We start from the raw sequence: 26,390 nt of genomic DNA, 5'->3' as shown, positions 1-26,390 counted from the left end.
AGTTTTGGTACCAGATCAATGTGGAGCTCTATACAGGGAGTTTTGGTACCAGATCAATGTGGATCTATATACAGGGAGTTTTGGTACCAGATCAATGTGGAGCTCTATACAGGGAGTTTTGGTACCAGATCAATGTGGAGCTCTATACAGGGAGTTTTGGTACCAGATCAATGTGGAGCTCTATACAGGGAGTTTTGGTACCAGATCAATGTGGAGCTATACACAGGGAGTTTTGGTACCAGATCAATGTGCAGAAGTACGAGGTATTTGAGGTAGATATACACTACATAGCCAAAAGTATCTCATTCCAAAATCATGGGCAATAATATGGATTTGGTCCCCTCTTTGCTGCTATAACAGCCTCCACTCTTTTGAGGAGGATTTCCACTAGATGTTGGAACGTTGCTGCTCGGACTTTATTCCATTCAGCCACATAGATTATAGTGTGGTCGAGCACTGATGTTGGGCGATTAGGGCTCACAGGCTGCGTTCCAATTTATCCCAAAGGTGTTCAATGGGGTTGAGGTCAAGGCTCTGTGCAAGCCTGTCAAGTTCTTCCACACAAATCTCGACAAACCATTTATGTATGGCCCTCGCTTTGAGCACGGAGGCATTGTCATGCTGACACAGGAAAGGGCCTTCCCTAAACTGTTGCCACAAAAGTGGAAGCACAGAATTGTCTGGAATGTCATTGTATGCTGTAGGTTTCCCCTCACCTGAACTAAGGGGCCTAGCCCGAACCATGAAAAACAGCCCCAGACCATTATTCCTCCTCCACCAAATTTTACAGTTGGCATTATGCGTTGGGGCAGGTAGTGTTCTCCTGGCATCCGACACACCCAGATTTGTCCGTCGGACTGCCAGATGGTGTAGCGTGATTCATAACTCCAGAGAACGCGTTTCCACTGCGCCAGAGTCCAATTGCGGCGCGCTTTACACGACTCCAACCGACACTTGGCATTGCGCATGGTAATCTTAGGTTTGTGTGCGGCTGCTCGGCCATGGAAACCCATTTCATGAAACTAGTTCTTGTGCTGACATTGCTTCCAGAGGCAGTTTGGAACTCAGTAGTGAGTGTTTCAAGCGAGGACAGACGATTTTTACACACAATGTACTTCAGTACTCGGCGGTCCCATTCTGTGAGCTTGTGTGGCCTACCACTTTGCGGCTGAGCCGTTGTTGCTCCTAGACGTTTCGACTTCACAATAATAGCACATACAATTGACCGGGGTAGCTCTAGCAGGGCAGACATTTGACGAACTGACTTATTGGAAAGGTGGCATCCTATGACGGTGCAACGTTGAAAGAGCAGTCTCTTACGTTCTATGTTCTACCTGGAAAAGTCAATAAGTTCCTATAATGATTGTTTATTTATGTAGTTGGCGAGAATAAGAAAAGCTAAAATTCACATTTTGGTGATTCAGATCATTATTATGTGGAAGAGGAATATAATAAATGTTATTGCATTTGTTTTGTATGTTTAGTGTTTTATTCGATTTTTTTGTGTGACTGTCTTGTACTACTAGGGGCCAATCAGAGAAAGCAGAGTCTATTTCCTCTGGTTTTCTATCAATGAAGACTGAGCGATCCATGGAATACCCTCTTCATTTCAGAAGAGCAGACTCTCTACGAAACAAAGGGTGAGATTCTGATGTGCACCCAGCTGTAAATACAGGCCTATGTTGTAATATTGCTGACCTCATGAAATAAAATGTCTGACTTAATGTAAAGCAAAAATACACATCAAGATAACAGATAGTTATAGGTAGGTTACCATGTGTTATATTATCATGATAACAGATAGTTATAGGTAGGTTACCATGTGTTATATTATCATGATAACAGACAGTTATAGGTACAGTAGGTTACCATGTGTTATATTATCATGATAACAGATAGTTATAGGTAGGTTACCATTTGTTATATTATCAGGATAACAGATAGTTATAGGTAGGTTACCATGTGTTATATTATCATGATAACAGATAGTTATAGGTAGGTTACCATGTGTTATATTATCATGATAACAGACAGTTATAGGTACAGTAGGTTACCATGTGTTATATTATCATGATAACAGATAGTTATAGGTAGGTTACCATTTGTTATATTATCAGGATAACAGATAGTTATAGGTAGGTTACCATGTGTTATATTATCATGATAACAGATAGTTATAGGTAGGTTACAATGTGTTATATTATCATGATAACAGATAGTTATAGGTAGGTTACCATGTGTTATATTATCATGATAACAGATAGTTATAGGTAGGTTACCATGTGTTATATTATCATGATAACAGATAGTTATAGGTAGGTTACCATGTGTTATATTATCATGATAACGGATAGTTATAGGTAGGTTACCATGTGTTATATTATCATGATAACAGATAGTTATAGGTAGGTTACCATGTGTTATATTATCATGATAACAGATAGTTATAGGTAGGTTACAATGTGTTATATTATCATGATAACAGATAGTTATAGGTAGGTTACCATGTGTTATATTATCATGATAACAGATAGTTATAGGTAGGTTACAATGTGTTATATTATCATGATAACAGATAGTTATAGGTAGGTTACCATGTGTTATATTATCATGATAACAGATAGTTATAGGTAGGTTACCATGTGTTATATTATCATGATAACAGATAGTTATAGGTAGGTTACCATGTGTTATATTATCATGATAACAGATAGTTATAGGTAGGTTACCATGTGTTATATTATCATGATAACAGATAGTTATAGGTAGGTTACAATGTGTTATATTATCATGATAACAGATAGTTATAGGTAGGTTACCATGTGTTATATTATCATGATAACAGATAGTTATAGGTAGGTTACCATGTGTTATATTATCATGATAACAGATAGTTATAGCTAGGTTACCATGTGTTATATTATCATGATAACAGATAGTTATAGCTAGGTTACCATGTGTAATATTATCATGATAACAGATAGTTATAGGTAGGTTACCATGTGCTATATTATCATGAAAACAGATAGTTATAGGTAGGTTACCATGTGTTATATTATCATGATAACAGATAGTTATAGGTAGGTTACCATGTGTTATATTATCATGATAACAGATAGTTATAGGTAGGTTACCATGTGTTATATTATCATGATAACAGATAGTTATAGGTAGGTTACCATGTGTTATATTATCATGATAACAGATAGTTATAGGTAGGTTACCATGTGTTATATTATCATGATAACAGGTATAGGTAGGTTACCATGTGTTATATTATCATGATAACAGATAGTTATAGGTAGGTTACCATGTGTTATATTATCATGATAACAGATAGTTATAGGTAGGTTACCATGTGTTATATTATCATGATAACAGTTATAGGAAGGTTACCATGTGTTATATTATCATGATAACAGATAGTTATAGGTAGGTTACCATGTGTTATATTATCATGATAACAGTTATAGGAAGGTTACCATGTGTTATATTATCATGATAACAGATAGTTGTAGGTAGGTTACCATGTGTTATATTATCATGATAACAGATAGTTATAGGTAGGTTACCATGTGTTATATTATCATGATAACAGTTATAGGAAGGTTACCATGTGTTATATTATCATGATAACAGATAGTTGTAGGTAGGTTACCATGTGTTATATTATCATGATAACAGATAGTTATAGGTAGGTTACCATGTGCTATATTATCATGAAAACAGATAGTTATAGGTAGGTTACCATGTGTTATATTATCATGATAACAGATAGTTATAGGTAGGTTACCATGTGCAATGTTACCATGTGTTATATTATCATGATAGCATAGAGTTCTAGGTAGGTTACCATGTGTTATATTATCATGATAACAGATAGTTATAGGTAGGTTACCATGTGTTATATTATCATGATAACAGATAGTTATAGGTAGGTTACCATGTGTTATATTATCATGATAGCATAGAGTTATAGGTAGGTTACCATGTGTTATATTATCATGATAACAGATAGTTATAGGAAGGTTACCATGTGTTATATTATCATGATAGCATAGAGTTATAGGTAGGTTACCATGTTATATTATCATGATAACAGATAGTTATAGGTAGGTTACCATGTGTTATATTATCATGATAGCATAGAGTTATAGGTAGGTTACCATGTTATATTATCATGATAGCATAGAGTTATAGGTAGGTTACCATGTTATATTATCATGATAACAGATAGTTATAGGTAGGTTACCATGTATTATATTATCATGATAACAGATAGTTATAGGTAGGTTACCATGTGATATATTATCATGATAACAGATAATTATAGGTAGGTTACCATGTGTTATATTATCATGATAACGGACAGTTATAGGTAGGTTACCATGTGTTATATTATCATGATAACAGATAGTTATAGGTAGGTTACCATGTGTTATATTATCATGATAACAGATAGTTATAGGTAGGTTACCATGTGTTATATTATCATGATAACAGGTATAGGTAGGTTACCATGTGTTATATTATCATGATAACAGATAGTTATAGGTAGGTTACCATGTGTTATATTATCATGATAACAGTTATAGGAAGGTTACCATGTGTTATATTATCATGATAACATATAGTTATAGGTAGGTTACCGTGTGTTATATTATCATGATAACAGATAGTTATAGGAAGGTTACCGTGTGTTATATTATCATGATAACAGACAGTTATAGGTAGGTTACCATGTGTTATATTATCATGATAACGGACAGTTATAGGTAGGTTACCATGTGCTATATTATCATGATAACAGATAGTTATAGGTAGGTTACCATGTGTTATATTATCATGATAACAGATAGTTATAGGTAGGTTACCATATGTTATATTATCATGATAACAGATAGTTATAGGTAGGTTACCATGTGTTATATTATCATGATAACAGATAGTTATAGGTAGGTTACCATGTGTTATATTAACATGATAACAGATAGTTATAGGTAGGTTACCATGTGTTATATTATCATGATAACAGATAGTGATAGGTAGGTTACCATGTGTTATATTATCATGATAACAGATAGTTATAGGAAGGTTACCATGTGTTATATTATCACGATAACAGACAGTTATAGGTAGGTTACCATGTGTTATATTATCATGATAACAGATAGTTATAGGTAGGTTACAATGTGTTATATTATCATGATAACAGATAGTTATAGGTAGGTTACCATGTATTATATTATCATGATAACAGATAGTTATAGGTAGGTTACCATGTGATATATTATCATGATAACAGATAATTATAGGTAGGTTACCATGTGTTATATTATCATGATAACGGACAGTTATAGGTAGGTTACCATGTGTTATATTATCATGATAACAGATAGTTATAGGTAGGTTACCATGTGTTATATTATCATGATAACAGATAGTTATAGGTAGGTTACCATGTGTTATATTATCATGATAACGGACAGTTATAGGTAGGTTACCATGTGTTATATTATCATGATAACAGATAGTTATAGGTAGGTTACCATGTGTTATATTATCATGATAACAGACAGTTATAGGTAGGTTACCATGTGTTATATTATCATGATAACAGATAGTTATAGGTAGGTTACCATGTGTTATATTATCATGATAACAGATAGTTATAGGTAGGTTACCATGTTATATTATCATGATAACAGATAGTTATAGGTAGGTTACCATGTGTTATATTAACATGATAACAGATAGGTAGGTTACCATGTGTTATATTATCATGATAACAGATAGTTCTAGGTAGGTTACCATGTTATATTATCATGATAACAGAAGTTATAGGTAGGTTACCATGTGTTATATTATCATGATAACAGAGAGTTATAGGTAGGTTACCATGTGTTATATTATCATGATAACAGATAGTTATAGGAAGGTTACCATGTGCAATGTTACCATGTGTTATATTATCATGATAGCATAGAGTTCTAGGTAGGTTACCATGTGTTATATTATCATGATAACAGATAGTTATAGGTAGGTTACCATGTGTTATATTATCATGATAACAGATAGTTATAGGTAGGTTACCATGTTATATTATCATGATAACAGATAGTTATAGGTAGGTTACCATGTTATATTATCATGATAACAGATAGTTATAGGTAGGTTACCATGTGATATATTATCATGATAACAGATAATTATAGGTAGGTTACCATGTGTTATATTATCATGATAACGGACAGTTATAGGTAGGTTACCATGTGTTATATTATCATGATAACAGATAGTTATAGGTAGGTTACCATGTGTTATATTATCATGATAACAGATAGTTATAGGTAGGTTACCATGTGTTATATTATCATGATAACGGACAGTTATAGGTAGGTTACCATGTGTTATATTATCATGATAACAGATAGTTATAGGTAGGTTACCATGTGTTATATTATCATGATAACAGATAGTTATAGGTAGGTTACCATGTGTTATATTATCATGATAACAGATAGTTATAGGTAGGTTACCATGTGTTATATTATCATGATAACAGATAGTTATAGGTAGGTTACCATGTGTTATATTATCATGATAACAGACAGTTATAGGTAGGTTACCATGTGTTATATTATCATGATAACAGATAGTTATAGGTAGGTTACCATGTTATATTATCATGATAACAGATAGTTATAGGTAGGTTACCATGTGTTATATTATCATGATAACAGATAGTTATAGGTAGGATACCATGTGTTATATTATCATGATAACGGACAGTTATAGGTAGGTTACCATGTGTTATATTATCATGATAACAGATAATTATAGGTAGGTTACTATGTGTTATATTATCATGATAACAGATAGTTATAGGTAGGTTACCATGTGTTATATTATCATGATAACAGTTATAGGAAGGTTACCATGTGTTATATTATCATGATAGCATAGAGTTATAGGTAGGTTACCATGTGTTATATTATCATGATAACAGATAGTTATAGGAAGGTTACCATGTGTTATATTATCATGATAACAGATAGTTATAGGTAGGTTACCATGTGTTATATTATCATGATAGCATAGAGTTATAGGTAGGTTACCATGTTATATTATCATGATAACAGATAGTTATAGGTAGGTTACCATGTGTTATATTATCATGATAGCATAGAGTTATAGGTAGGTTACCATGTTATATTATCATGATAGCATAGAGTTATAGGTAGGTTACCATGTTATATTATCATGATAACAGATAGTTATAGGTAGGTTACAATGTGTTATATTATCATGATAACAGATAGTTATAGGTAGGTTACCATGTATTATATTATCATGATAACAGATAGTTATAGGTAGGTTACCATGTGATATATTATCATGATAACGGACAGTTATAGGTAGGTTACCATGTGTTATATTATCATGATAACAGATAGTTATAGGTAGGTTACCATGTGTTATATTATCATGATAACAGATAGTTATAGGTAGGTTACCATGTGTTATATTATCATGATAACGGACAGTTATAGGTAGGTTACCATGTGTTATATTATCATGATAACAGATAGTTATAGGTAGGTTACCATGTGTTATATTATCATGATAACAGATAGTTATAGGTAGGTTACCATGTGTTATATTATCATGATAACAGATAGTTATAGGTAGGTTACCATGTGTTATATTATCATGATAACAGATAGTTATAGGTAGGTTACCATGTGTTATATTATCATGATAACGGACAGTTATAGGTAGGTTACCATGTGTTATATTATCATGATAACAGATAATTATAGGTAGGTTACTATGTGTTATATTATCATGATAACAGATAGTTATAGGTAGGTTACCATGTGTTATATTATCATGATAACAGTTATAGGAAGGTTACCATGTGTTATATTATCATGATAACAGATAGTTGTAGGTAGGTTACCATGTGTTATATTATCATGATAACAGATAGTTATAGGTAGGTTACCATGTGTTATATTATCATGATAACAGTTATAGGAAGGTTACCATGTGTTATATTATCATGATAACAGATAGTTGTAGGTAGGTTACCATGTGTTATATTATCATGATAACAGATAGTTATAGGTAGGTTACCATGTGTTATATTATCATGATAACAGTTATAGGAAGGTTACCATGTGTTATATTATCATGATAACAGATAGTTGTAGGTAGGTTACCATGTGTTATATTATCATGATAACAGATAGTTATAGGTAGGTTACCATGTGCTATATTATCATGAAAACAGATAGTTATAGGTAGGTTACCATGTGTTATATTATCATGATAACAGATAGTTATAGGTAGGTTACCATGTGTTATATTATCATGATAACAGATAGTTATAGGTAGGTTACCATGTGTTATATTATCATGATAACAGATAGTTATAGGTAGGTTACCATGTGTTATATTATCATGATAACAGATAGTTATAGGTAGGTTACCATGTGTTATATTATCATGATAACAGATAGTTATAGGTAGGTTACCATGTGTTATATTATCATGATAACAGTTATAGGAAGGTTACCATGTGTTATATTATCATGATAACAGATAGTTATAGGTAGGTTACCGTGTGTTATATTATCATGATAACAGATAGTTATAGGAAGGTTACCGTGTGTTATATTATCATGATAACAGACAGTTATAGGTAGGTTACCATGTGTTATATTATCATGATAACGGACAGTTATAGGTAGGTTACCATGTGTTATATTATCATGATAACAGATAGTTATAGGTAGGTTACCATGTGTTATATTATCATGATAACAGATAGTTATAGGTAGGTTACCATGTGTTATATTATCATGATAACAGATAGTTATAGGTAGGTTACCATGTGCTATATTATCATGATAACAGATAGTTATAGGTAGGTTACCATGTGTTATATTATCATGATAACAGATAGTTATAGGTAGGTTACCATGTGTTATATTATCATGATAACAGATAGTTATAGGTAGGTTACCATGTGTTATATTATCATGATAACAGATAGTTATAGGTAGGTTACCATGTGTTATATTAACATGATAACAGATAGTTATAGGTAGGTTACCATGTGTTATATTATCATGATAACAGATAGTGATAGGTAGGTTACCATGTGTTATATTATCATGATAACAGATAGTTATAGGAAGGTTACCATGTGTTATATTATCACGATAACAGACAGTTATAGGTAGGTTACCATGTGTTATATTATCATGATAACAGATAGTTATAGGTAGGTTACCATGTCTTATATTATCATGATAACAGATAGTTATAGTTAGGTTACCATGTATTATATTATCATGATAACAGATAGTTATAGGTAGGTTACCATGTGATATATTATCATGATAACAGATAATTATAGGTAGGTTACCATGTGTTATATTATCATGATAACGGACAGTTATAGGTAGGTTACCATGTGTTATATTATCATGATAACAGATAGTTATAGGTAGGTTACCATGTGTTATATTATCATGATAACAGATAGTTATAGGTAGGTTACCATGTGTTATATTATCATGATAACGGACAGTTATAGGTAGGTTACCATGTGTTATATTATCATGATAACAGATAGTTATAGGTAGGTTACCATGTGTTATATTATCATGATAACGGACAGTTATAGGTAGGTTACCATGTTATATTATCATGATAACAGATAGTTATAGGTAGGTTACCATGTGTTATATTATCATGATAACAGATAGTTATAGGTAGGTTACCATGTGTTATATTATCATGATAACGGACAGTTATAGGTAGGTTACCATGTGTTATATTATCATGATAACAGATAGTTATAGGTAGGTTACCATGTGTTATATTATCATGATAACAGTTATAGGAAGGTTACCATGTGTTATATTATCATGATAACAGATAGTTATAGGTAGGTTACCGTGTGTTATATTATCATGATAACAGATAGTTATAGGAAGGTTACCGTGTGTTATATTATCATGATAACAGACAGTTATAGGTAGGTTACCATGTGTTATATTATCATGATAACGGACAGTTATAGGTAGGTTACCATGTGTTATATTATCATGATAACAGATAGTTATAGGTAGGTTACCATGTGTTATATTATCATGATAACAGACAGTTATAGGTAGGTTACCATGTGTTATATTATCATGATAACGGACAGTTATAGGTAGGTTACCATGTGTTATATTATCATGATAACAGATAGTTATAGGTAGGTTACCATGTGTTATATTATCATGATAACAGATAGTTATAGGTAGGTTACCATGTGTTATATTATCATGATAACAGATAGTTATAGGTAGGTTACCATGTGCTATATTATCATGATAACAGATAGTTATAGGTAGGTTACCATGTGTTATATTATCATGATAACAGATAGTTATAGGTAGGTTACCATGTGTTATATTATCATGATAACAGATAGTTATAGGTAGGTTACCATGTGTTATATTATCATGATAACAGATAGTTATAGGTAGGTTACCATGTGTTATATTAACATGATAACAGATAGTTATAGGTAGGTTACCATGTGTTATATTATCATGATAACAGATAGTGATAGGTAGGTTACCATGTGTTATATTATCATGATAACAGATAGTTATAGGTAGGTTACCATGTGTTATATTATCATGATAACAGATAGTTATAGGTAGGTTACCATGTGTTATATTATCATGATAACGGACAGTTATAGGTAGGTTACCATGTGTTATATTATCATGATAACAGATAATTATAGGTAGGTTACTATGTGTTATATTATCATGATAACAGATAGTTATAGGTAGGTTACCATGTGTTATATTATCATGATAACAGTTATAGGAAGGTTACCATGTGTTATATTATCATGATAACAGATAGTTGTAGGTAGGTTACCATGTGTTATATTATCATGATAACAGATAGTTATAGGTAGGTTACCATGTGTTATATTATCATGATAACAGTTATAGGAAGGTTACCATGTGTTATATTATCATGATAACAGATAGTTGTAGGTAGGTTACCATGTGTTATATTATCATGATAACAGATAGTTATAGGTAGGTTACCATGTGTTATATTATCATGATAACGAGTTATAGGAAGGTTACCATGTGTTATATTATCATGATAACAGATAGTTGTAGGTAGGTTACCATGTGTTATATTATCATGATAACAGATAGTTATAGGTAGGTTACCATGTGCTATATTATCATGAAAACAGATAGTTATAGGTAGGTTACCATGTGTTATATTATCATGATAACAGATAGTTATAGGTAGGTTACCATGTGTTATATTATCATGATAACAGATAGTTATAGGTAGGTTACCATGTGTTATATTATCATGATAACAGATAGTTATAGGTAGGTTACCATGTGTTATATTATCATGATAACAGATAGTTATAGGTAGGTTACCATGTGTTATATTATCATGATAACAGTTATAGGAAGGTTACCATGTGTTATATTATCATGATAACAGATAGTTATAGGTAGGTTACCGTGTGTTATATTATCATGATAACAGATAGTTATAGGAAGGTTACCGTGTGTTATATTATCATGATAACAGACAGTTATAGGTAGGTTACCATGTGTTATATTATCATGATAACGGACAGTTATAGGTAGGTTACCATGTGTTATATTATCATGATAACAGATAGTTATAGGTAGGTTACCATGTGTTATATTATCATGATAACAGATAGTTATAGGTAGGTTACCATGTGTTATATTATCATGATAACAGATAGTTATAGGTAGGTTACCATGTGCTATATTATCATGATAACAGATAGTTATAGGTAGGTTACCATGTGTTATATTATCATGATAACAGATAGTTATAGGTAGGTTACCATGTGTTATATTATCATGATAACAGATAGTTATAGGTAGGTTACCATGTGTTATATTATCATGATAACAGATAGTTATAGGTAGGTTACCATGTGTTATATTAACATGATAACAGATAGTTATAGGTAGGTTACCATGTGTTATATTATCATGATAACAGATAGTGATAGGTAGGTTACCATGTGTTATATTATCATGATAACAGATAGTTATAGGAAGGTTACCATGTGTTATATTATCACGATAACAGACAGTTATAGGTAGGTTACCATGTGTTATATTATCATGATAACAGATAGTTATAGGTAGGTTACCATGTGTTATATTATCATGATAACAGATAGTTATAGGTAGGTTACCATGTATTATATTATCATGATAACAGATAGTTATAGGTAGGTTACCATGTGATATATTATCATGATAACAGATAATTATAGGTAGGTTACCATGTGTTATATTATCATGATAACGGACAGTTATAGGTAGGTTACCATGTGTTATATTATCATGATAACAGATAGTTATAGGTAGGTTACCATGTGTTATATTATCATGATAACAGATAGTTATAGGTAGGTTACCATGTGTTATATTATCATGATAACGGACAGTTATAGGTAGGTTACCATGTGTTATATTATCATGATAACAGATAGTTATAGGTAGGTTACCATGTGTTATATTATCATGATAACGGACAGTTATAGGTAGGTTACCATGTTATATTATCATGATAACAGATAGTTATAGGTAGGTTACCATGTGTTATATTATCATGATAACAGATAGTTATAGGTAGGTTACCATGTGTTATATTATCATGATAACGGACAGTTATAGGTAGGTTACCATGTGTTATATTATCATGATAACAGATAGTTATAGGTAGGTTACCATGTGTTATATTATCATGATAACAGTTATAGGAAGGTTACCATGTGTTATATTATCATGATAACAGATAGTTATAGGTAGGTTACCGTGTGTTATATTATCATGATAACAGATAGTTATAGGAAGGTTACCGTGTGTTATATTATCATGATAACAGACAGTTATAGGTAGGTTACCATGTGTTATATTATCATGATAACGGACAGTTATAGGTAGGTTACCATGTGTTATATTATCATGATAACAGATAGTTATAGGTAGGTTACCATGTGTTATATTATCATGATAACAGACAGTTATAGGTAGGTTACCATGTGTTATATTATCATGATAACGGACAGTTATAGGTAGGTTACCATGTGTTATATTATCATGATAACAGATAGTTATAGGTAGGTTACCATGTGTTATATTATCATGATAACAGATAGTTATAGGTAGGTTACCATGTGTTATATTATCATGATAACAGATAGTTATAGGTAGGTTACCATGTGCTATATTATCATGATAACAGATAGTTATAGGTAGGTTACCATGTGTTATATTATCATGATAACAGATAGTTATAGGTAGGTTACCATGTGTTATATTATCATGATAACAGATAGTTATAGGTAGGTTACCATGTGTTATATTATCATGATAACAGATAGTTATAGGTAGGTTACCATGTGTTATATTAACATGATAACAGATAGTTATAGGTAGGTTACCATGTGTTATATTATCATGATAACAGATAGTGATAGGTAGGTTACCATGTGTTATATTATCATGATAACAGATAGTTATAGGAAGGTTACCATGTGTTATATTATCACGATAACAGACAGTTATAGGTAGGTTACCATGTGTTATATTATCATGATAACAGATAGTTATAGGTAGGTTACCATGTGTTATATTATCATGATAACAGATAGTTATAGGTAGGTTACCATGTATTATATTATCATGATAACAGATAGTTATAGGTAGGTTACCATGTGATATATTATCATGATAACAGATAATTATAGGTAGGTTACCATGTGTTATATTATCATGATAACGGACAGTTATAGGTAGGTTACCATGTGTTATATTATCATGATAACAGATAGTTATAGGTAGGTTACCATGTGTTATATTATCATGATAACAGATAGTTATAGGTAGGTTACCATGTGTTATATTATCATGATAACGGACAGTTATAGGTAGGTTACCATGTGTTATATTATCATGATAACAGATAGTTATAGGTAGGTTACCATGTGTTATATTATCATGATAACGGACAGTTATAGGTAGGTTACCATGTTATATTATCATGATAACAGATAGTTATAGGTAGGTTACCATGTGTTATATTATCATGATAACAGATAGTTATAGGTAGGTTACCATGTGTTATATTATCATGATAACGGACAGTTATAGGTAGGTTACCATGTGTTATATTATCATGATAACAGATAGTTATAGGTAGGTTACCATGTGTTATATTATCATGATAACGGACAGTTATAGGTAGGTTACCATGTGTTATATTATCATGATAACAGATAATTATAGGTAGGTTACTATGTGTTATATTATCATGATAACAGATAGTTATAGGTAGGTTACCATGTGTTATATTATCATGATAACGAAGTTATAGGTAGGTTACCATGTGTTATATTATCATGATAACAGACAGTTATAGGTAGGTTACCATGTGTTATATTATCATGATAACAGATAGTTATAGGTAGGTTACCATGTGTTATATTATCATGATAACAGATAGTTATAGGTAGGTTACCATGTGTTATATTATCATGATAACAGATAGTTATAGGTAGGTTACCATGTGTTATATTATCATGATAACAGTTATAGGTAGGTTACCATGTGTTATATTATCATGATAACAGATAGTTCTAGGTAGGTTACCATGTGTTATATTATCATGATAACAGATAGTTATAGGTAGGTTACCATGTGTTATATTATCATGATAACAGAGAGTTATAGGTAGGTTACCATGTGTTATATTATCATGATAACAGATAGTTATAGGAAGGTTACCATGTGCAATGTTACCATGTGTTATATTATCATGATAGCAGAGAGTTCTAGGTAGGTTACCATGTGTTATATTATCATGATAACAGATAGTTATAGGTAGGTTACCATGTGTTATATTATCATGATAACAGATAGTTATAGGTAGGTTACCATGTGTTATATTATCATGATAACAGATAGTTATAGGTAGGTTACCATGTGCTATATTATCATGATAACAGATAGTTATAGGTAGGTTACCATGTGATATATTATCATGATAACAGATAGTTATAGGTAGGTTACCATGTGTTATATTATCATGATAACGGACAGTTATAGGTAGGTTACCATGTGTTATATTATCATGATAACAGATAGTTATAGGTAGGTTACCATGTGTTATATTATCATGATAACAGATAGTTATAGGTAGGTTACCATGTGTTATATTATCATGATAACAGATAGTTATAGGTAGGTTACCATGTGTTATATTATCATGATAACAGATAGTTATAGGTAGGTTACCATGTGTTATATTATCATGATAACAGACAGTTATAGGTAGGTTACCATGTGTTATATTATCATGATAACAGATAGTTATAGGTAGGTTACCATGTTATATTATCATGATAACAGATAGTTATAGGTAGGTTACCATGTGTTATATTATCATGATAACAGACAGTTATAGGTAGGATACCATGTGTTATATTATCATGATAACGGACAGTTATAGGTAGGTTACCATGTGTTATATTATCATGATAACAGATAGTTATAGGTAGGTTACCATGTGTTATATTATCATGATAACAGATAGTTATAGGTAGGTTACCATGTGTTATATTATCATGATAACAGATAGTTATAGGTAGGTTACCATGTGCTATATTATCATGATAACAGATAGTTATAGGTAGGTTACCATGTGTTATATTATCATGATAACAGATAGTTATAGGTAGGTTACCATGTGTTGTATTATCATGATAACAGATAGTTATAGGTAGGTTACCATGTGTTATATTATCATGATAACAGATAGTTATAGGTAGGTTACCATGTGTTATATTAACATGATAACAGATAGTTATAGGTAGGTTACCATGTGTTATATTATCATGATAACAGATAGTGATAGGTAGGTTACCATGTGTTATATTATCACGATAACAGACAGTTATAGGTAGGTTACCATGTGTTATATTATCATGATAACAGATAGTTATAGGTAGGTTACCATGTGTTATATTATCATGATAACAGATAGTTATAGGTAGGTTACCATGTATTATATTATCATGATAACAGATAGTTATAGGTAGGTTACCATGTGATATATTATCATGATAACAGATAATTATAGGTAGGTTACCATGTGTTATATTATCATGATAACGGACAGTTATAGGTAGGTTACCATGTGTTATATTATCATGATAACAGATAGTTATAGGTAGGTTACCATGTGTTATATTATCATGATAACAGATAGTTATAGGTAGGTTACCATGTGTTATATTATCATGATAACGGACAGTTATAGGTAGGTTACCATGTGTTATATTATCATGATAACAGATAGTTATAGGTAGGTTACCATGTGTTATATTATCATGATAACGGACAGTTATAGGTAGGTTACCATGTTATATTATCATGATAACAGATAGTTATAGGTAGGTTACCATGTGTTATATTATCATGATAACAGATAGTTATAGGTAGGTTACCATGTGTTATATTATCATGATAACGGACAGTTATAGGTAGGTTACCATGTGTTATATTATCATGATAACAGATAGTTATAGGTAGGTTACCATGTGTTATATTATCATGATAACAGTTATAGGAAGGTTACCATGTGTTATATTATCATGATAACAGATAGTTATAGGTAGGTTACCGTGTGTTATATTATCATGATAACAGATAGTTATAGGAAGGTTACCGTGTGTTATATTATCATGATAACAGACAGTTATAGGTAGGTTACCATGTGTTATATTATCATGATAACGGACAGTTATAGGTAGGTTACCATGTGTTATATTATCATGATAACAGATAGTTATAGGTAGGTTACCATGTGTTATATTATCATGATAACAGACAGTTATAGGTAGGTTACCATGTGTTATATTATCATGATAACGGACAGTTATAGGTAGGTTACCATGTGTTATATTATCATGATAACAGATAGTTATAGGTAGGTTACCATGTGTTATATTATCATGATAACAGATAGTTATAGGTAGGTTACCATGTGTTATATTATCATGATAACAGATAGTTATAGGTAGGTTACCATGTGCTATATTATCATGATAACAGATAGTTATAGGTAGGTTACCATGTGTTATATTATCATGATAACAGATAGTTATAGGTAGGTTACCATGTGTTATATTATCATGATAACAGATAGTTATAGGTAGGTTACCATGTGTTATATTATCATGATAACAGATAGTTATAGGTAGGTTACCATGTGTTATATTAACATGATAACAGATAGTTATAGGTAGGTTACCATGTGTTATATTATCATGATAACAGATAGTGATAGGTAGGTTACCATGTGTTATATTATCATGATAACAGATAGTTATAGGAAGGTTACCATGTGTTATATTATCACGATAACAGACAGTTATAGGTAGGTTACCATGTGTTATATTATCATGATAACAGATAGTTATAGGTAGGTTACCATGTGTTATATTATCATGATAACAGATAGTTATAGGTAGGTTACCATGTATTATATTATCATGATAACAGATAGTTATAGGTAGGTTACCATGTGATATATTATCATGATAACAGATAATTATAGGTAGGTTACCATGTGTTATATTATCATGATAACGGACAGTTATAGGTAGGTTACCATGTGTTATATTATCATGATAACAGATAGTTATAGGTAGGTTACCATGTGTTATATTATCATGATAACAGATAGTTATAGGTAGGTTACCATGTGTTATATTATCATGATAACGGACAGTTATAGGTAGGTTACCATGTGTTATATTATCATGATAACAGATAGTTATAGGTAGGTTACCATGTGTTATATTATCATGATAACGGACAGTTATAGGTAGGTTACCATGTTATATTATCATGATAACAGATAGTTATAGGTAGGTTACCATGTGTTATATTATCATGATAACAGATAGTTATAGGTAGGTTACCATGTGTTATATTATCATGATAACGGACAGTTATAGGTAGGTTACCATGTGTTATATTATCATGATAACAGATAGTTATAGGTAGGTTACCATGTGTTATATTATCATGATAACGGACAGTTATAGGTAGGTTACCATGTGTTATATTATCATGATAACAGATAATTATAGGTAGGTTACTATGTGTTATATTATCATGATAACAGATAGTTATAGGTAGGTTACCATGTGTTATATTATCATGATAACAGTTATAGGTAGGTTACCATGTGTTATATTATCATGATAACAGATAGTTGTAGGTAGGTTACCATGTGTTATATTATCATGATAACAGATAGTTATAGGTAGGTTACCATGTGTTATATTATCATGATAACAGACAGTTATAGGTAGGTTACCATGTGTTATATTATCATGATAACAGATAGTTATAGGTAGGTTACCATGTTATATTATCATGATAACAGATAGTTATAGGTAGGTTACCGTGTGTTATATTATCATGATAACAGATAGTTATAGGTAGGTTACCATGTGTTATATTATCATGATAACAGATAGTTATAGGTAGGTTACCATGTGTTATATTATCATGATAACAGATAGTTATAGGTAGGTTACCATGTGCTATATTATCATGATAACAGATAGTTATAGGTAGGTTACCATGTGTTATATTATCATGATAACAGTTATAGGAAGGTTACCATGTGTTATATTATCATGATAACAGATAGTTGTAGGTAGGTTACCATGTGTTATATTATCATGATAACAGATAGTTATAGGTAGGTTACCATGTGTTATATTATCATGATAACAGTTATAGGAAGGTTACCATGTGTTATATTATCATGATAACAGATAGTTGTAGGTAGGTTACCATGTGTTATATTATCATGATAACAGATAGTTATAGGTAGGTTACCATGTGCTATATTATCATGAAAACAGATAGTTATAGGTAGGTTACCATGTGTTATATTATCATGATAACAGATAGTTATAGGTAGGTTACCATGTGCAATGTTACCATGTGTTATATTATCATGATAGCATAGAGTTCTAGGTAGGTTACCATGTGTTATATTATCATGATAACAGATAGTTATAGGTAGGTTACCATGTGTTATATTATCATGATAACAGATAGTTATAGGTAGGTTACCATGTGTTATATTATCATGATAGCATAGAGTTATAGGTAGGTTACCATGTGTTATATTATCATGATAACAGATAGTTATAGGAAGGTTACCATGTGTTATATTATCATGATAACAGATAGTTATAGGTAGGTTACCATGTGTTATATTATCATGATAGCATAGAGTTATAGGTAGGTTACCATGTTATATTATCATGATAACAGATAGTTATAGGTAGGTTACCATGTGTTATATTATCATGATAGCATAGAGTTATAGGTAGGTTACCATGTTATATTATCATGATAGCATAGAGTTATAGGTAGGTTACCATGTTATATTATCATGATAACAGATAGTTATAGGTAGGTTACCATGTATTATATTATCATGATAACAGATAGTTATAGGTAGGTTACCATGTGATATATTATCATGATAACAGATAATTATAGGTAGGTTACCATGTGTTATATTATCATGATAACGGACAGTTATAGGTAGGTTACCATGTGTTATATTATCATGATAACAGATAGTTATAGGTAGGTTACCATGTGTTATATTATCATGATAACAGATAGTTATAGGTAGGTTACCATGTGTTATATTATCATGATAACAGGTATAGGTAGGTTACCATGTGTTATATTATCATGATAACAGATAGTTATAGGTAGGTTACCATGTGTTATATTATCATGATAACAGTTATAGGAAGGTTACCATGTGTTATATTATCATGATAACATATAGTTATAGGTAGGTTACCGTGTGTTATATTATCATGACAACAGATAGTTATAGGAAGGTTACCGTGTGTTATATTATCATGATAACAGACAGTTATAGGTAGGTTACCATGTGTTATATTATCATGATAACGGACAGTTATAGGTAGGTTACCATGTGCTATATTATCATGATAACAGATAGTTATAGGTAGGTTACCATGTGTTATATTATCATGATAACAGATAGTTATAGGTAGGTTACCATATGTTATATTATCATGATAACAGATAGTTATAGGTAGGTTACCATGTGTTATATTATCATGATAACAGATAGTTATAGGTAGGTTACCATGTGTTATATTAACATGATAACAGATAGTTATAGGTAGGTTACCATGTGTTATATTATCATGATAACAGATAGTGATAGGTAGGTTACCATGTGTTATATTATCATGATAACAGATAGTTATAGGAAGGTTACCATGTGTTATATTATCACGATAACAGACAGTTATAGGTAGGTTACCATGTGTTATATTATCATGATAACAGATAGTTATAGGTAGGTTACAATGTGTTATATTATCATGATAACAGATAGTTATAGGTAGGTTACCATGTATTATATTATCATGATAACAGATAGTTATAGGTAGGTTACCATGTGATATATTATCATGATAACAGATAATTATAGGTAGGTTACCATGTGTTATATTATCATGATAACGGACAGTTATAGGTAGGTTACCATGTGTTATATTATCATGATAACAGATAGTTATAGGTAGGTTACCATGTGTTATATTATCATGATAACAGATAGTTATAGGTAGGTTACCATGTGTTATATTATCATGATAACGGACAGTTATAGGTAGGTTACCATGTGTTATATTATCATGATAACAGATAGTTATAGGTAGGTTACCATGTGTTATATTATCATGATAACAGATAGTTATAGGTAGGTTACCATGTTATATTATCATGATAACAGATAGTTATAGGTAGGTTACCATGTGTTATATTAACATGATAACAGATAGGTAGGTTACCATGTGTTATATTATCATGATAACAGATAGTTCTAGGTAGGTTACCATGTTATATTATCATGATAACAGAAGTTATAGGTAGGTTACCATGTGTTATATTATCATGATAACAGAGTTATAGGTAGGTTACCATGTGTTATATTATCATGATAGCATAGAGTTCTAGGTAGGTTACCATGTGTTATATTATCATGATAACAGATAGTTATAGGTAGGTTACCATGTGTTATATTATCATGATAACAGATAGTTATAGGTAGGTTACCATGTGTTATATTATCATGATAGCATAGAGTTATAGGTAGGTTACCATGTTATATTATCATGATAACAGATAGTTATAGGTAGGTTACCATGTGTTATATTATCATGATAGCATAGAGTTATAGGTAGGTTACCATGTTATATTATCATGATAGCATAGAGTTATAGGTAGGTTACCATGTTATATTATCATGATAACAGATAGTTATAGGTAGGTTACCATGTATTATATTATCATGATAACAGATAGTTATAGGTAGGTTACCATGTGATATATTATCATGATAACAGATAATTATAGGTAGGTTACCATGTGTTATATTATCATGATAACGGACAGTTATAGGTAGGTTACCATGTGTTATATTATCATGATAACAGATAGTTATAGGTAGGTTACCATGTGTTATATTATCATGATAACAGATAGTTATAGGTAGGTTACCATGTGTTATATTATCATGATAACGGACAGTTATAGGTAGGTTACCATGTGTTATATTATCATGATAACAGATAGTTATAGGTAGGTTACCATGTGTTATATTATCATGATAACAGATAGTTATAGGTAGGTTACCATGTGTTATATTATCATGATAACAGATAGTTATAGGTAGGTTACCATGTGTTATATTATCATGATAACAGATAGTTATAGGTAGGTTACCATGTGTTATATTATCATGATAACAGACAGTTATAGGTAGGTTACCATGTGTTATATTATCATGATAACAGATAGTTATAGGTAGGTTACCATGTTATATTATCATGATAACAGATAGTTATAGGTAGGTTACCATGTGTTATATTATCATGATAACAGATAGTTATAGGTAGGATACCATGTGTTATATTATCATGATAACGGACAGTTATAGGTAGGTTACCATGTGTTATATTATCATGATAACAGATAATTATAGGTAGGTTACTATGTGTTATATTATCATGATAACAGATAGTTATAGGTAGGTTACCATGTGTTATATTATCATGATAACAGTTATAGGAAGGTTACCATGTGTTATATTATCATGATAGCATAGAGTTATAGGTAGGTTACCATGTGTTATATTATCATGATAACAGATAGTTATAGGAAGGTTACCATGTGTTATATTATCATGATAACAGATAGTTATAGGTAGGTTACCATGTGTTATATTATCATGATAGCATAGAGTTATAGGTAGGTTACCATGTTATATTATCATGATAACAGATAGTTATAGGTAGGTTACCATGTGTTATATTATCATGATAGCATAGAGTTATAGGTAGGTTACCATGTTATATTATCATGATAGCATAGAGTTATAGGTAGGTTACCATGTTATATTATCATGATAACAGATAGTTATAGGTAGGTTACAATGTGTTATATTATCATGATAACAGATAGTTATAGGTAGGTTACCATGTATTATATTATCATGATAACAGATAGTTATAGGTAGGTTACCATGTGATATATTATCATGATAACAGATAATTATAGGTAGGTTACCATGTGTTATATTATCATGATAACGGACAGTTATAGGTAGGTTACCATGTGTTATATTATCATGATAACAGATAGTTATAGGTAGGTTACCATGTGTTATATTATCATGATAACAGATAGTTATAGGTAGGTTACCATGTGTTATATTATCATGATAACGGACAGTTATAGGTAGGTTACCATGTGTTATATTATCATGATAACAGATAGTTATAGGTAGGTTACCATGTGTTATATTATCATGATAACAGATAGTTATAGGTAGGTTACCATGTGTTATATTATCATGATAACAGATAGTTATAGGTAGGTTACCATGTGTTATATTATCATGATAACAGATAGTTATAGGTAGGTTACCATGTGTTATATTATCATGATAACAGACAGTTATAGGTAGGTTACCATGTGTTATATTATCATGATAACAGATAGTTATAGGTAGGTTACCATGTTATATTATCATGATAACAGATAGTTATAGGTAGGTTACCATGTGTTATATTATCATGATAACAGATAGTTATAGGTAGGTTACCATGTGTTATATTATCATGATAACGGACAGTTATAGGTAGGTTACCATGTGTTATATTATCATGATAACAGATAGTTATAGGTAGGTTACCATGTGTTATATTATCATGATAACGGACAGTTATAGGTAGGTTACTATGTGTTATATTATCATGATAACAGATAGTTATAGGTAGGTTACCATGTGTTATATTATCATGATAACAGTTATAGGAAGGTTACCATGTGTTATATTATCATGATAACAGATAGTTATAGGTAGGTTACCATGTGTTATATTATCATGATAACAGATAGTTATAGGTAGGTTACCATGTGTTATATTATCATGATAACAGATAGTTATAGGTAGGTTACCATTTGTTATATTATCATGATAACAGACAGTTATAGGTAGGTTACCATGTGTTATATTAACATGATAACAGATAGGTAGGTTACCATGTGTTATATTATCATGATAACAGATAGTTCTAGGTAGGTTACCATGTTATATTATCATGATAACAGAAGTTATAGGTAGGTTACCATGTGTTATATTATCATGATAACAGAGAGTTATAGGTAGGTTACCATGTGTTATATTATCATGATAACAGATAGTTATAGGAAGGTTACCATGTGTTATATTATCATGATAACAGATAGTTATAGGAAGGTTACCATGTGCAATGTTACCATGTGTTATATTATCATGATAGCATAGAGTTCTAGGTAGGTTACCATGTGTTATATTATCATGATAACAGATAGTTATAGGTAGGTTACCATGTGTTATATTATCATGATAACAGATAGTTATAGGTAGGTTACCATGTGTTATATTATCATCATAGCATAGAGTTATAGGTAGGTTACCATGTGTTATATTATCATGATAACAGATAGTTATAGGAAGGTTACCATGTGTTATATTATCATGATAACAGATAGTTATAGGTAGGTTACCATGTGTTATATTATCATGATAGCATAGAGTTATAGGTAGGTTACCATGTTATATTATCATGATAACAGATAGTTATAGGTAGGTTACCATGTGTTATATTATCATGATAGCATAGAGTTATAGGTAGGTTACCATGTTATATTATCATGATAGCATAGAGTTATAGGTAGGTTACCATGTGTTATATTATCATGATAACAGATAGTTATAGGTAGGTTACCATGTGTTATATTATCATGATAACAGACAGTTATAGGTAGGTTACCATGTGTTATATTATCATGATAGCATAGAGTTATAGGTAGGTTACCATGTTATATTATCATGATAACAGATAGTTATAGGTAGGTTACCATGTGTTATATTATCATGATAGCATAGAGTTATAGGTAGGTTACCATGTTATATTATCATGATAGCATAGAGTTATAGGTATGTTGCCATGTGTTATATTATCATAATAACAGATAGTTATAGGTAGGTTACCATGTGTTATATTATCATGATAACAGACAGTTATAGGTAGGTTACCATGTGTTATATTATCAGGCCATTATGTGTTAATGAACTGATGAGTTTATTTTTATCAATGTATTTGATAAATGTTATTTCCAATTCCCACCAGGCCAGGAGAGGTACCCTGTGATATCTGCTCTGAGGTCCAAGCTGTGAAGTTCTGTCAGACCTGCAGTGTGTCCTACTGTGAGACCCACATCAGACAACACTATACAATAGCAGCACTACAGAGACACACACTGGTGGATGTGACTGGAGACCTGGTGCAGGAACTCTGCCAACATGTCTACAGTCTTCTGGAGGTGTTCTGCAGGACAGACCAGATGCTGATCTGCAGTCAGTGTGCAGAGACAAACCACAAAGGACATGATATGATCTCCCATGAGATAAAACAAGCTGGAAGACAGGTAGATCCTGGTTTGTTTTAATTCTCTTCATTGAATTGATGTACAGTATTTGCTGGATAAAGAGGGTTTGTGTCAAGAGCAAAATATCATGTTTCACAGAAAGGATTGACTCTTTCTTTGGTTTTCACAGCCTAAGAGTTTTGATGGCGACCAACACACAACGCTGACCTCAGATGATGGTAAGTATATGTGGAAACAGAATAAACTGACCCAAACAACATTATTTAATTTAAATAAACATTTAAGAGGATATATTTTGTACGATATCAATAGTTGTCCCTTAACTGCTGGGATGAATAGTACACATTTGTTTTTGTAATTTTATTTTCAATAAAGTCTGTTTTTCTCTCTCATTATTCCTTCACCAGTGCTGCCCCCTCCTGGTGACATCCAGGTCCTGTTGCTGACATCAGACTCTGTGTCTCTGCGCTGGAGTTCTCCTCAGGGGGTTAAAGGATCCCACAAGTTCAGGGTCACCTGGGAATGTGACGGGGAAACAAGCTCATCAAAAGTGAAAGATGTGTATCATCTTAAAATAAGCAGTCTCCAACCTGGTGAAAAGTACCAGTTCAGTGTGGCCACAGAGGGAGAAGATGGCAGACAAAGCAGATGGGCCTCAGCATCTTTATTCACAGGTAAAGAGTTTGGTTTTAGTCATGTTTTACTGACATACTTTGTGTTTTAAGAGATATTGTTATGGATCTTAAAATAAATCTTGATTTATGTTCCAGTGGTTCCACCCAGAGACTTAAAGGTAGACCATTTGAAAGATACCTCCTTCACTCTCCACTGGACCAAGGCTGAAGGAATGGAGAAAGTTCCACAACGCTTCCTCATATTCTACTGTATCCCAGGAACTGGCCTCCATGCAGAGAATACTAAAGACTGCCACACAACATTCTCAAACCTGCAACCTGGTACTGAGTACACTGTCAGCATCTCTACTGTGCTGAACAATGGGGAAGAGAGTGAACCAGTCTCTACAACCATCTGCACCATTAAGAGATCTCCTCACCTTGTTACAGATCATCTCTTTACCAGTAACTACAACAGACATTATGTTACATTACAAATAAACTTCTGTTGTGACTTCTGTTTTAACCTATTTCTTCCCACATCAAAAGCAATTGCTAATACATGTTTATCCCTGGACTTATTCTACTT

The 26,390-nt window shown here is 31.4% G+C and overlaps 1 protein-coding gene across 4 annotated transcripts in view; it reads left to right on the top strand.

The window, feature by feature from the left end:
- LOC139579458 (up-regulator of cell proliferation-like) overlaps positions 1–26,390 on the top strand; it is a 584,460-nt gene that overhangs the window by 7,134 nt on the left and 550,936 nt on the right. For 3 of the 4 annotated variants that reach the window (XM_071408143.1, XM_071408142.1, XM_071408141.1), the window contains exons 2-4: positions 1,527–1,640; positions 24,929–25,226; positions 25,357–25,405. In XM_071408143.1, the coding sequence (XP_071264244.1) occupies positions 1,527–1,640; positions 24,929–25,226; positions 25,357–25,405 (461 nt within the window). Of the gene's footprint in view, positions 1–1,526; positions 1,641–24,928; positions 25,227–25,356; positions 25,406–25,594; positions 25,862–25,957; positions 26,267–26,390 lie in introns of all 4 variants that reach the window. The other variant, XM_071408140.1, reaches the window with a different exon arrangement.

This window comes from Salvelinus alpinus, chromosome 6, assembly GCF_045679555.1.
Source record: "Salvelinus alpinus chromosome 6, SLU_Salpinus.1, whole genome shotgun sequence".
Lineage (NCBI taxonomy): Eukaryota > Metazoa > Chordata > Actinopteri > Salmoniformes > Salmonidae > Salvelinus > Salvelinus alpinus.
Note: the sequence above shows the minus strand (reverse complement) of the source record. Positions and strands in the feature narration are given on the sequence as shown.